At 52.0% G+C, this 13368-nt stretch overlaps 2 protein-coding genes across 2 annotated transcripts; one reads left to right on the top strand and one right to left on the bottom strand.

Moving 5' to 3' along the window:
- Positions 1 to 536: 536 nt before the first annotated feature.
- MAA_06507 (ribokinase) lies at positions 537 to 1499 on the top strand (the record flags this gene model as incomplete). The annotated part of the gene is made up of 1 exon (XM_007824505.1): positions 537 to 1499. One exon carries the CDS (start codon positions 537 to 539, stop codon positions 1497 to 1499), a length of 963 nt encoding a protein of 320 aa, XP_007822696.1.
- Positions 1500 to 3960: 2461 nt separating this feature from the next.
- On the bottom strand, positions 3961 to 6275 carry MAA_06508 (Ubiquitin-conjugating enzyme, E2; the record flags this gene model as incomplete). Its single annotated transcript, XM_007824506.2, has 6 exons — positions 3961 to 4041; positions 4095 to 4849; positions 4920 to 5014; positions 5145 to 5388; positions 5550 to 6092; positions 6143 to 6275. The coding sequence occupies 6 exons, from the start codon at positions 6273 to 6275 to the stop codon at positions 3961 to 3963; spliced, it is 1851 nt and encodes a 616-aa protein (XP_007822697.2).
- Positions 6276 to 13368: the final 7093 nt, after the last annotated feature.

Here is a 13368-nt window from a genome sequence, read left to right as displayed (position 1 = left end):
TCTCCACGAAACCAAAAAGACGCAAGACGCAAGAGCCTTGAACATACGACAGTGTGAGTTTGCAGCGCGCCATGCCTCACAATCGCGAAGAACCTGGATATGGTTGTACAAAAACAAGAAAAGAGGGAGAAAGCACCGAAGAAGAAAAACATGTAGGTACAGACAAAGGTTCCTATAGCTACTACTAGGTCGAGGTACCCAGGTACTCTACCGACCCAACAGGCAAGCCAACCGCCGCTGCCCCACCATGGCGGCTCCAACCGACCCATGGCCAGCAAGCGATGCTGGAAAACCTACTTACTCAATCAGGCTACTTAACCGCCGACATCTGGACCCGAACCCACCAGACCAGTTTCCGCAGAAGCAACGACGTCAATCGCAAACCGTAGAAAATTCACCAGTGTTCCCACGTTGGACGGGGGTTCACCAGCCCCTTCTAAAGCCATCCATCCCCGTTTCCAATAGTCCTCACCCTCCCTCCCTCTTCTCATGTAAATCTCAACAAGCACGAAAGAGCAGCACCGCCCTCGCCCGCCATGGCATCCCCCCACCGGCCGCGCATCACCATCCTAGGCTCCCTCAACATCGACCTCGTCAGCTACGTGCCCCATCACCCTCTGCCAGGCGAGACCCTGACGTCGACGCACTTCGACACCTCGCCCGGCGGCAAGGGCGCCAACCAAGCCGTGGCGTGCGCCAAGCTCTCCCGCGCGAGCGACCTGTCCTCGCCGTCGGCGGACGTGGCCATGCTGGGCGCCGTCGGCGCCGACCAGTACGGCACCACGCTGCTCGACAGCCTCGCCGAGTACGGCGTCGACACGTCGGGCGTCGCGGTCCGCAAGGCCGCCAAGACGGGCATCGCCATCATCGTCGTCGACGAGCCCTCGGGCCAGAACCGCATCATCCTGTCGCCCGAGTCGAACCACACCCTCCTGCCGCACCATTTCGAGGAGCTGCCCGCCCCGAAGCCAGACCTGCTCATCATGCAGCTCGAGGTGCCCTTCGATACCGTCATGCAGGCTTTGAGGGCCGCCAAGGCCGAGGGGATCCCCGTCTTGTTGAACCCTGCCCCGGCCCAGGCTCTCCCCGCCAGTGCCTACGACGGGTTGGCGCACTTGATTGTGAACGAGACCGAGGCTTCTATCCTCTCCGGACGGCCCGAGTCGGAGCTGGAGGACGAGGCTGGGCTTGACGGCGTTGCCAACATTTTCCTCGAGCGTAGGGTAAGTAATGTGGTGATTACACTGGGCGGACGCGGTGTGTACTATGCCACTCAGAGTGGCAACAAGGGGCTGGTGCCTGCGCTCAAGGCGAATGTCGTTGATACCACAGCTGCTGGCGATACATTCGTCGGGTCGTATGCGCTATCTATAGTAAATGCTGGTGAGGGCAAGTTCGACATCGACGCTGCTGTCAAGGCGGCGAACAGAGCATCAGCCATTACAGTATCAAGAAAAGGGGCTCAAATATCTATTCCCTGGAAAGACGAGCTGCAATAGACACGTTTCCTGGGGAGGGGATGAATTGAGAAAAAAAAGGCGGTCCAAATGTCCCAGTCTTGACTTCTAGGCTTGCATCTAAATCTACTGGTGCAAATGATGTCTAAAACCACGATCCCCAATCCCAGAATTTAGAGTCCTTGTGCTTTAGCCCCATATCTGACCCTTGGCTTACGGCCGGGTGCATTCGAACCACATTCTTTTCCGAAGTTGGAGTCGGCGCCAATGCTCGTATTGCCCTTTCCCCGAAATAGTACATGTCGCGAACTGGACTTCTCGAACTCCGTCCTGCTTCCTGTAGTTTATCCACCGACTGTGGCCATCGACTTTTCGAGAGGCAATTTGCACGTGGCCAGTTCATAGAAGTACCATCGAGAAGGTAGCGTTGGAGTCCAGGCGACCTGTAAAGAGAATCCATGTCAAAGTCGAATGTCATGCAAGCAGATTCTGTAACCTTGGGGGTTGTAACTGAGGCAACATCGTGCCCAACGTCCTTCACTCGTGTGACCTGAGAATCCGTGATGCGCCTCTGCGTACTGATTGCTTTTTCGTCTCCCCAATGTTGCACCATCAGAGGAAACAGGCTATTCTGCGGTGCCTTGCCCCGAGGGGACCAAAGAGAGCCTCCAGATTTCTGCGTAATAGCTATCGTGGCTGTCGTTTCCATTCGACTTTGGAGGTGGCAAAGGCCACTTTGCGGTGATTTTGCATTTGTGATTTCTGGGAAAGCCGAGTGGTGGTATGATACTCGAATGTTCATAAGTTGCGTTTGAACACTCCCCAACTGACGTTCTAGTTCTTCCATTAGTTCATTAGACCTTGATCGAGTGTGTCCCATCTCGGGTCTTCTTGTCGCACTATGCAGCTGAACATGAACCACAATTAGTACACTAGTCCCAGCATAAATAGTCCTGTATCTTTCTTGTTAGTCATATACACAGAAAAGCCAACGACGGCCGGGAGACGAACGTGGGCCATGATTGTTCATGCACAACTTCCAAAATAGCAGTCCCTGGTACTGCCGACACCTCTACGGTTAAATCATACAGACACCCAAAGTCAAAGAATCGATCTGTCGACAATATCAGCAGATTATTCTAAAAGGAAGAACCAACACCAGCAGGCTGTAAACCGTACCCAGCTTGTGGTTGACATATATTCCAGCCACTATGTCATTTTGCGTCTCATTAGGTGCCAATATCTTGCTCGGCGATATCTGAGAAAGCTTCCCGGATATTTCTACTGCAACCCAAACACTAACTTCGGACCCATCCAACTCCGTTTGTTGCGGGATTGCAACGATACGAGGCGACAATATGTACGTTCTCGTATTTTGGGACATCTGCCGCGGACTTAGCCTGCTAGAGGCGGTCCCGGGTGCCTGGGACTGGAAGACCCCATTGGGTTGACAATACTGCTCAAGATTATTGTCATCGGTAGTCTTAGGCTCCATTTCGTACGATGACGTTGATGATAATCGATCGCCGTCAGTGCGCGTCCGTGGCTGGGAGGAACACGTTGACGATAGTCGTCCGCTTGACTCTGTTTGTGACGAACTGGAACGGCCAACAGGTAGGTATCGCTTGTAGTTTCTCATGTTTGGAGTCGACTTCCTCAATAGACCTCGGCATCTGGCAATCGCATCCTCCCATGATCGAGTCTGAGGGTGTCTCAAATCCACTGAACTGGCCCAAACGGCTCGTCCTGTCGGGCTCTGATGCTGTACACGTCTTTTGCACACCTGCAAATGCTTTGTCCTATCGGTTATACTCGATACATCGCTGTCACTGTCGTCTATTGCTAACTTTTTATTGGCTCTCAAATCGACATCGGAGCTATTGCCTCGACATCGCTTAACAATACGCAAAGGACTTGGCCTATCCTGCTTAGCTTTCTGGCGCCCTTCCATAGACTGCTCATGGTAAGATGCCATTCTAGTTATGTGCTGTAACCGGGCTAAGATTTTCTGCAACTAGTGGAAGAAGTGAATAAGGCATTTGCCAAGTGAAGATGCGTTGCTGAAGGTCAAGACAAAATCCCTCAGAGAAGGATTCGTCCGTTACACCAGACGTGATGAAAGCGATTTATGGCGGCCGTGGCAAGAGCAACTTGGGAAACCGCAAACGCGTCGAAAACGAAATGCGAGGTTTCCCAGGCACCGTAAACCATGGGCCCACGGCAGTCCATTGCGAAGATGCAGTCTGCAATACAATGAAGATAAAATACGACAAGCCAGGCACCCAAGTGATGAAATTTAAGAGACTGGTCTAAGTTGGGTATCAACGAGAATCGCTAGGACTAGGCTTTCTATCAAGCACTTAGGAGAGTAGGAGTGATTCAGTGGTGAGGAGGAACCTATATCGAGAAAGACTGTGGACGGCAGCCATCCACCGCAAGTGCATCCTCAGCTCGATGAAAGCAAAGGGCGGACACATCCTGAGCTCAAAGGAGCGTCAGATAATTAGGCCGCACTGCCGAGTGTACGACGAATATTATCCTTCACAGACTCCAAATCCGTTTCTTCCATTGCGAGGAAGTGAATCTACATGCGTTTTGTAAGCCTGCACTCGGTCAGTATTGGCGTGGTTTGCTTACCATTTCATCAGGCACGCCTGATCCTCCGTACAAGACGGGTTCAGAAAGACTAGCCGCAACTCCCTTTTGCACTCTGTCCTCCCACACCCCGTCCCAATTCCACTGACCAGGCTGCCGAGTCGCTGTAGTGGGCGATAGACTTGGCTCCTCTGCCTTCCCAGAAGAGCTATTTCGGACACCATCAGAATCGGAATCATCGCCACTGCTGGGTTTCTGGTCTGCGAGTTTGCCATGTTTCCGCCTGTGCGCGCGCCACGCATGCCATGCTCCGGGATTTCCCGAGGCTTCTAGAGGAACCATGTCAAGAACTTCTGGGGTATCAAAGGTGCTGCGGATATACTTCAAAATAGTGTAAATAGACATGCCTGGTTTGCAGGTCTGGCTATAGTCTGGAGAGCTCGCATGAGATGGCTCCGGCGACATGACAACACCCTCAGGTGGCGCGCCAGTCCCGTCAGACCCTGAACTATCAAGTCTTTCGCCGCTAGCCAGTCTGCTCCCAGGCTCGGTACTTTGCCCACGGCCAAACCACTGTGGGAAACCATGCCTCAGGCTGAATGCACCAGGCGGTAGTCGTTCTTGATCGGTAGCACTGCCAGTGCCCTTATCTTGAACATCCTTTGCGTACATATATGTCGTAAGGGGGGTGATGAGTGGATGGAATATGTCAGTCGAGAAGAGAATCAGGGGCGGAAGCTTCGGGTATGTGTCTGGGAAGGAAATCTGGAACCGTAGAACGGCCGCCGCGTACGGTCCTGTATCCATTTGATTAATTCTTCTAGTTACGACAGGCACATGACAGTCTCGGTCGGTGGTGATTCTAACCATCGCGAACAAACAGAACTGCTGACCAGAGTGTAGGGTCTCCAGGGGTTAGACTAAGGAAAACACCTTCGGGACATGCTTGCTTCAAGCCGGTACTGGACACGCCCGGTTAGTCATTTGAAATGTCGCACGAACTGGTCCTGACCAACAATTCGGATATTAGGTGTTGTATTCGTAATGATGGAAGGTCACCTGGGCGAGCCATCCTCACTGCATCTATCACACCCGTCAACGCTGCCGGGTAGCAGAAGATGTGGTCGGTTGCCGAACGGGGACGACGCCTTGGGAAGCTGTCTGAATTGGGCGGTGTGTGAAGCGGTGAGGAATTCTGCCGGTGGGAACTGTCGCGCGACATCATCGCGGGGCTCAGAAGGAGTCATATCGCGGGGCATAAATTGGCTGGATGAGGGCTGCATCGGGTAGCGTAACCCAGATAATCGTGTAATTAAAAGCCAGGCATTCGCTCCCTCTGTTTTTTTATTGAGTCGAGAGGGATCATTTTCTCTATATAAAATAATGTAAAACTTGTCAAATCAATACTGTTCACAGTGCTAACCCAAGCTCCTGATGTTCGATTTTTCCTTGCTACCCAAGTTACAATGAAATTCTCAGTGCTGGTGGATCACTGACCCAGGCGCTTCTCGATCTTGGACTTTTCATGAGCCTTGACTTGGTCCAGGTCGTCACGTGTGGCATTGTAAGCAATAGTAACCTGGTTGAAGGGATTCTCAGGGCTCTTGTCGAATTCCTTCCTGATCCTCTGCTTGCGTTGATCCAAGCGCAAGCCAACGCCGCTGCCATCTGCCTTCATCTCGGTGAGTCTTCGCTCCTCATACTTGGCATACGCAGCAGCAAATCTCTTCTCAGGATGCTTGTCAATCTTGGTATCGTCGGACCCGGTCGCCAGCGACAAGGCATCGAGTGCATTATCGATACCGGACGCGTTCAGTGTTGAAGGCGCACCGCCCTCAAGTTGGGAGAGGTCCAAGCCGCGAGACTTCTTAGCAGGAGCCTTTGATTTCTTGGGTTCGGCTCGTCCGCCCAGGCTAGCTTCCTCCTCCTTGAGAAGAGCATCCTTCTCGGCCTTCTTTGCAGCCTGTTCTGCCTTTTTGGCGGCCTCGGCTTCCCTGGTGACCGGAGACGACGCTTCCATCAGTATTCGTGCGCGAGATGCTACAGACGCATCATGTTTTGCCACACTTACTTCTTGGCGTTGCTCTTACTGCCCTTCTGCCACTTTTCGGATTCCTCAGCCTCCAATCTGGCATCGGCAGCTGCGGCCTTTTGCGCCGCAGCCTCGGCCTTGCGAGCGTTGCCGGCAACCTTCTTGGAGTTCTCGCCCTTCTTGCCAGCCATGACGACAACAATGGCTCGGCAATGCTCGGAAGAAGCTCGGGTGACGGAGAAGTCGGTGCAGGTTCAGACCGCTCCAGGTGTGCGCGGTTTTCTGATAGAGGATGTGTCGGGTGGTTGCGTCGGCCGATTGTTGTGATACCGGCTCAGCGTGGTTGCAATGCAGTCAAATGTTTTCGGGGGATGTCTGGTCAACTGGTGGTTGTCGGTTCACGGATTGGCCAGCCACAGCGGACATGGAGTGAGCAGGGCAGACCAGTGAACAGCTGGCTGGCATATTAGACAGCACCAGACCCGACCTGAGTGGCCCCGGCCACGACTTGAGCCTGGGTCTGGATGACAGCACATGTGCAGGGCGGCGAGCAGGGCCCAGAGCCAGCAATGCCGGCTTGCGCCTGGTAGCAGTGTAGTAGTGGTGGTGCCAGCGGTTCAGACGCAGGACACCGGCACTCTGGGGCTCCATGTCGGTTGTCAACTGGTCTTTGCTGGCATGTGCCGCGTGGTCGGTCAGGGTCAATGGCTGGATGCTCCAGCGTCAACGGTGATGCCATGCTGCACCCCACAGCCCAACGCCGGACGGGGGTTGGCGCATCTGGTTTTGACACTGGCAGGCTCCGTCTGGTTCCAGCTTCAACGCTCGAAAGCTGCCATGACGGGAGTGGCTGCGGGCGCTGGAGGGGCGCGGCGGATGCGGCAACGTCTGGTTGATACTATTGATTGAACCGCGCTGCAGCCTCGGGCCAGTCAGAGCTAGGCAGAGCCAAGTAGGGCTGCTAGCCACATATGGCCAACTCCAGCCTCGAAACATGGAAGCCTCGAGGCAGCACCTCCCAGCTCCCAGCTCCCACATGAGCATCCAAGAATGGCAGGCACTGGATGTCGTCATGGCTCAAGCCAGGCGACATGGACCTCCAAGTGCCAAAACCTGGCACCCACCTGCCGCTTGACCAGAGGCATATCGGCCCAAGCACCTGAGGATATCGGACCGTCGAGGGCCCGGCTGTCGACGTGTTGTCCACCCTGCACAGGGCCTGCTGCATGTATGTATGTACATGTATGTATGTACTGTACTCTGCGGTATCTCGCCGATGATGCCAGACCAACCTGGGCGTTTGAGCTTCCAGGGACCTGTCGTGCACGTACCGCTGGCGTGCTCGGCTGTGGTCGGCCGTTGCGTGATTGCGTTGTGGCTTTGTGCGTTGTTCGCCAGCAGCTTTGCAAACATTTGTTCCGTCCGCTTGCATTTGCACCAGGCAGACCGCACAACGCAAAGCGCGGAACGCACAACGTACAAGGCAACTCGCACTTATTGCCGACTCTGGACTGAGTACGGAGGAGACGCACACGAGCACCCCCGTTTCGGCTCTTCACCATGCATGACAAGGCCAGCCGTCAACTGGTTTCAATCAACCCCCCCCCTTCTCGCCGCCTCCTCGAGTCTACGTCCCTTTCCTCTCCTCTCCTCTCCTCCCTTCCCTCACCGGCCTCACCGGCCTCACCGGCCTCGACAAGCCCAGAAGCGATGCCAGAAGCCCGGCCGGTACTCACCACATGCCGTCTACGCGGTCACTGACACCAGACTCTTATACCGCCGCGTGGATGGCATGACTGTCAGATGACCACGGCGGAAGGGGCGCATATGCGTGGCCGAGACCTCCTGGCACAATCATTTGCTGCTTCATTATGGCCATAACCGCCATAACCCAGAACGGCACCCGGTTTGGCAGAATCATGGCAGCTGACTTCCCCAGCTGCAGACAGTCTGCATGCGCTTTCCAGCGTCAAGTTCGTTTTTGGGGAGGCCCATTGGTTACCATGGGTTCTCCGCGCCCATGAGATCGAGAAAAAGGCTCCTATTCGAGCCTGTCGCAACAACTGGCCTCCATCTGCCTATCCGTCGAGCGCAGCTTGCGCTTCAAATGCTGCCGGTTCCATGGCGAACCACATAGTACCCAAGTCCTTCAGCATCTTCTTGTGCATACATCCTCGTCCGTCACCGTCACAAAGGCGGTCCCGTGTGCTCCTTTTGTGCAACTTGGTCGACGTCATGCCGAGTTTCGGGGCATTTCTTCTCGGCGGGCGCAAACTTCTTTCATTTGTTGCAAGCCGCATTATATTCCAATTTGTGAGCAACTTGAATATCATTTTTTGTGATCAGCTCCAGACTGCCCACCGCCACAACTGGCCGTTATAACAGTGACGGTGTTCTAATTTCCCGGCGCGCGACACGGCATTCCTTATCTTCAGGTATCCAAGTACTACAAAATTACACGAATGTACGTTGCCGTCGTCTTCTCGCCTCCTCTGGCTTCTTCTTCTCTTCCTAACTTTGTGCAAGTACGTACTACCGACAAAATCAAAGTGAGATCAAACAATTAAATCAGACAAGCACAGAGCGGGGGCATTTTAATATCCCGGAATATAGATCTCATTTGTGATCCATTCAAACCAGTTCTCACAGTAGTGAGTCATGACTGGTCGTTTTTAACCGTTGAGCTGCACATCATAGTGGTCATTTCGTGCGGCACATCTCCAAGCTCGCAATATTATCTAGCCATGTGCCCAAAAGTCTCACACAAGCATTTAGTACGCACTCGATTAGTCGTCATGGCCATTGCCCTAGTGTGAAACAAACACCTCTTTCTTCATCGTCCAATGGCCCTTTGCTTCGTTTCTCTCTTGTCATTGCTGTTGTGGGTGTGGCTTGCGGTCTCACAATATCGCTCACCTGCCCAACTGAACAAAGGGACAAGGGACTCAGCATCATCACCGCCTACCTAGGGACCTAGATGCCTATCTACATACATAAGTAAGTTGTATGTACGGAGTGCGGTAGGTATAAAAGAGAGCTACCTACCAATGTCTCACCGGGGTGATTTGACAGTTTGTGTCTCATTGGGGTGTCCACCCAGCAAGCACATGGCCAGGTTTCATTGCCGCCGGTGCTTACGGAGTACACAAAGATATGCTCCCCCAAAGAGTTGCGTAGGCCAGCCCAAAAAAAAAAAAAAAAAAACAGATTGAAAAGTGAAAATCCAGAGGTTGGCGGAAGCTTGGCACGCACGCCACTGAGGTCGCTTTATTCATGGTTTCAATGTTTCTTTTTAATGCCTGACGTTAGTGTGATGGGGCATGTGTAGGGGCCTTTCAGACAACCGATCCTTGGCATGGCGTCCATGGATATGCAGAGTACTGGATCGTGTTGTCAAACGTTAGAGTTACGCAGGCCATCATCAAAAAATGCAGGAGGTCTGGCTCAACTACATGGTGTGAAATCTCGAATTCGACGTCTTCTGCCTCGAAAATGACTCCGGTGTGGCTGATAAGGTCACAAGCCATCACTAATATGGCATTGACAGCATCTTCTGGTGCATGAAACAATAACTGCTCCGGTTCAAAGTCAGCAGATGGACCAATCGGAGCTTGTTGTGTACTGGCGGTACAGATCCTAATGTCAGATATCATATTATCCTGCCAAATGTAACAGATCAGGCATTTGAATTCCGAGACGAAACTTCCCGCTGAAAAACAGTATTCAGTCAGATTCACCCCATGTACCTAAGCGGCCTAGTAATGCAGTTCATGTCAAAAACAGGAGCACAGGTAGCTCGGGCACGCTTGTACTCCGTACAACGGTTATGAACGACCAAGTCTGCCTGGGTAATGAGGTCACGCCCTGTATCAGCCATACACCTGCAGGCCATTGTGGTCAGCGCGGGCTGCAGCATCTCAGAGACAATCTCACGAGGGAGGGGGCGGGGGTGATGTCATTTCAATGAGCAATAGTCACAAAGCATGCACTAGTTGATGAGGGCCTTATAAGAATCTGGTCTCGATTAGATCAAAGTCGGCGTATACAAGCACGCCATGAGACAATTCAGGCGTTATAGTGTCTTTATATATCGTGTAACATGCCTCTCTGCCTTGTAGCATGTTCGCGTGAAAAGGATCGCCTCGGGATAGACAAGTAAATATATCTTATCAGAATCTGTGGTGCCTCATCCGCCTCCGCTGGCTCCCGGGTGCGAAGTAGTTACCAGCCTCTGCTTGGTGGTCGATCCGAGTCTCTGGTTGCTGGAGACATGTATGGGGCTGTTGCGCAGCTAAAGTCCTGCATAGAGCTGAAGATGGGGGTCGCCGTGGTACATTTCAACTCTGTACGACGGAGCAAATCAGATTGATGTACTTCAGGTATAGAAAAGAGTACTACACAACGAATGAGAGACTGGCGGGAATAGCGAAGAAACGCCGTGGTAAGGAATACGTACTGAGCTGGTGTTGCATCGTTAAATCACGGGCCTATATGGGTGTTTCTGACGATTAGTCTCCCTCTAATAATAGCAAACGACTATAGTTGATGAACTCGTCATGAGAAGTAGAAAGATACATGACTATGTATGCAGTCCACGAGCATGCCCAATTAGGCGCCTATGCCGAATTTCATTCAGTACCGCGCTAATTCCGTTTCTTGTACGTAGTACTCAGCAGGTTGGGTTCAATTTTATCCTAGAACTTGCCTTGCAGCCCTGTACGGAGGCATATTTAAAAATCGATCAGTTAAGAGCTGCAGTCGCCGTATTGGTTTCCCGTGGACTGCGTCGATGAGCGGTGAGGAAATCAGGCGAGCTGGGTGCAGCAGTCAGACGATGCTCCAAAGACTGTCCGTGTCTGCTCGCGCGAGACTCAGATCAAATCATCTCAATTGTCAATGGCCAGAGTTGCAGTTCGACGTGTACAGCTCAAGCCACGACGATCTTGGCGGACCAACCAATGCTCGTCCGAGTATGACGGCAGACGTAGCCAGGCGTCGAATCGGTCCACAGAGCTTGAAAGCAGGGAATGTGTTCGGCGTTTCGGGCACAGAGCTGTTGTTCTCGAAGCCAATGTAGCACAGAATGATTCCACAAACCAAGCCATCATCGTTCGAGTAAAATTGCAAAGCAAAAGCGTAATCTTGCATTTGCACAACTCGATTGACGCACAGGAAAGCCACTGCAACATTGAGGTTTCGAATTGCCTACCTAGGTACTCCGTAGTCATGCAAAGACCAGGCATCATCTCAATATCACCAAATAGCCTGGAGGTTGCCAATAGCTCCTCCGCTCTTTCCAATTTTGTAAGATGAGTGTAGCCTGGTCACAACATCGGGCAAGAGAGGTCCAGAGCGCTGGCAAGGTAGATGAAGCAATCTCCTTTCTGGTCGATGTGCTCTGGCAAAATTATCCTTTACTCCTCCTCATTGCTCCTTCTTCCTGCGCTGGTCAATGTATGGCGCATCGTCTTGCCAGAATGACAAGCAACAGCCAAGACCATGGATCGATCGCTACAACACAGAGCATGGCCAATATGCGACATTTTGCAAGCATGCCACGTTCTGGTCAGCAAGAATTTATTCGTCCAATTATTGTGAGTGTCCCCGCGTGGCATGAACCTTGAGCCGTTTGGAGATTTTCTTCTCCGGTAAGATCCCATTGTCCCAACAACTTTTGTACTTCTATGTATCACGACGTAAGCCTGTCAGCTGATCGGAATCCCAGGCAGTTACCCTTGCTGTGCTAGAGAAATCGCATAATACGAGCCGAGAATCAGGCGACTTCACAGTCTGTGGCTGGGATGCATCTTCTACCAAAAGGAAAAATTGCTTCCGTCGTACAAGCACTTGCATAAGTATGTACTCCATGATCAGAAGTGTGCCGAGAAACGCATATCAAAAGCAAGTTCTAATGGAAACAGAAAAGCAAATCTGCTAAGGATAAGAGCGCCACAGAAAAGCCGACAATGAAAACATCCTGGAACAACAAGATGGGCACTTACAACAGTCTTTCTGGGAAAAAGAGGCCCGTGCCCACCCTGTCCCTTGCAGACCATCTCACATTCGATCTGGTTAAAACGCAGTAGTACATGACTGTATGTATGTATTATTCAAAATTGCCCCTTGCGACAAGATGCCCCTAGAGGTTTTGTTCAGTACATGCTGTTCCGCTTCTTTTGTGGTTCATTTTGTCTCTATTCTGACGATATGCGCTATAAAAGCCCCCCACCTAATCTCTTCATCTATCCGATGCTTGATTTATCTTCACTCGCGACAGACACCGGGTCGGATATTCGAGGTTCCCCGGTCCAACATCCAAGGAATGAATGGTGTATCCGCAAACGGTCCAGCATAAATGGGCTCTAGATCAACCAGCCTACCGGGTCGCTGCCCCTGGCATCCATCTTGGTTGACACCCCCCTTTAACTACCCCATGTATGGCCAAGAAGCCTAAACAGGCCGAGTATAACTTCGGCCCCCACTGGTAGTGGTTGCTTGATAGGCTTAAATGCTACTACTACGATACAGCAAAGGGGAGCTAGCTTACCAGCCAAACCAGCTTTAATTTTCCGGTACATCAAGTACCAGCCACTCAGTGGACTGGCTAGCTTTAGAGGCCCCGGGGAACTGAACCGGGACCCGCTAGCCGGAACGCAGGAAATCCTCCCCGACAGTTTGCTGTTGTTCGCTGACTCGAGCCTATTGGACGAAAATGGGAAAGGCATGTTGCACAAATGACGACATGAACCGCAGAAATTTGAGAGCCCTAAGACCGCCATCGACATTACTAGCAGCGCCACTAAACAAACTACCAGCCATGTTGACAAGATCACAAGGCATATGATTGTAGCGGTGAGCTACATCCGCACTAGCTACGATGATGTTCAAATTTCCACACAAATTTGGGTTGTTCTACCAAAACGTCGCAACATCCTCGAAAATAGGAAGCCAACATACATATTCGCAGCACGGATGAAGCCATACCGCTGCAGAAGAAAATCGGCACATCATGCACAAGCATTACAGGGTCAAGCCACCACGAAAATTCGGTCATTTGTTGATGCAACCCTGCCTCTTGGAACGATACGCATGCACTTTTGGGTATCCATGTTGTCGGGTTTTCCAAAAAGCCATGAATAGCGCGGCATGTCATGCATGAGGCCACATTATTACGGAGTACTCCGTACGGGTGTTATATCGGATTGAGTACATCATTATGGAGTATCGGAATTGAACATGAGACCAAGACAGACATTCCGAATACCTTTGTAAAGGTGTACATAC

This window comes from Metarhizium robertsii, assembly GCF_000187425.2.
Source record: "Metarhizium robertsii ARSEF 23 chromosome Unknown MAA_Scf_6, whole genome shotgun sequence".
NCBI lineage: Eukaryota > Fungi > Ascomycota > Sordariomycetes > Hypocreales > Clavicipitaceae > Metarhizium > Metarhizium robertsii.
This window is presented reverse-complemented; position numbering and strand designations above follow the sequence as displayed.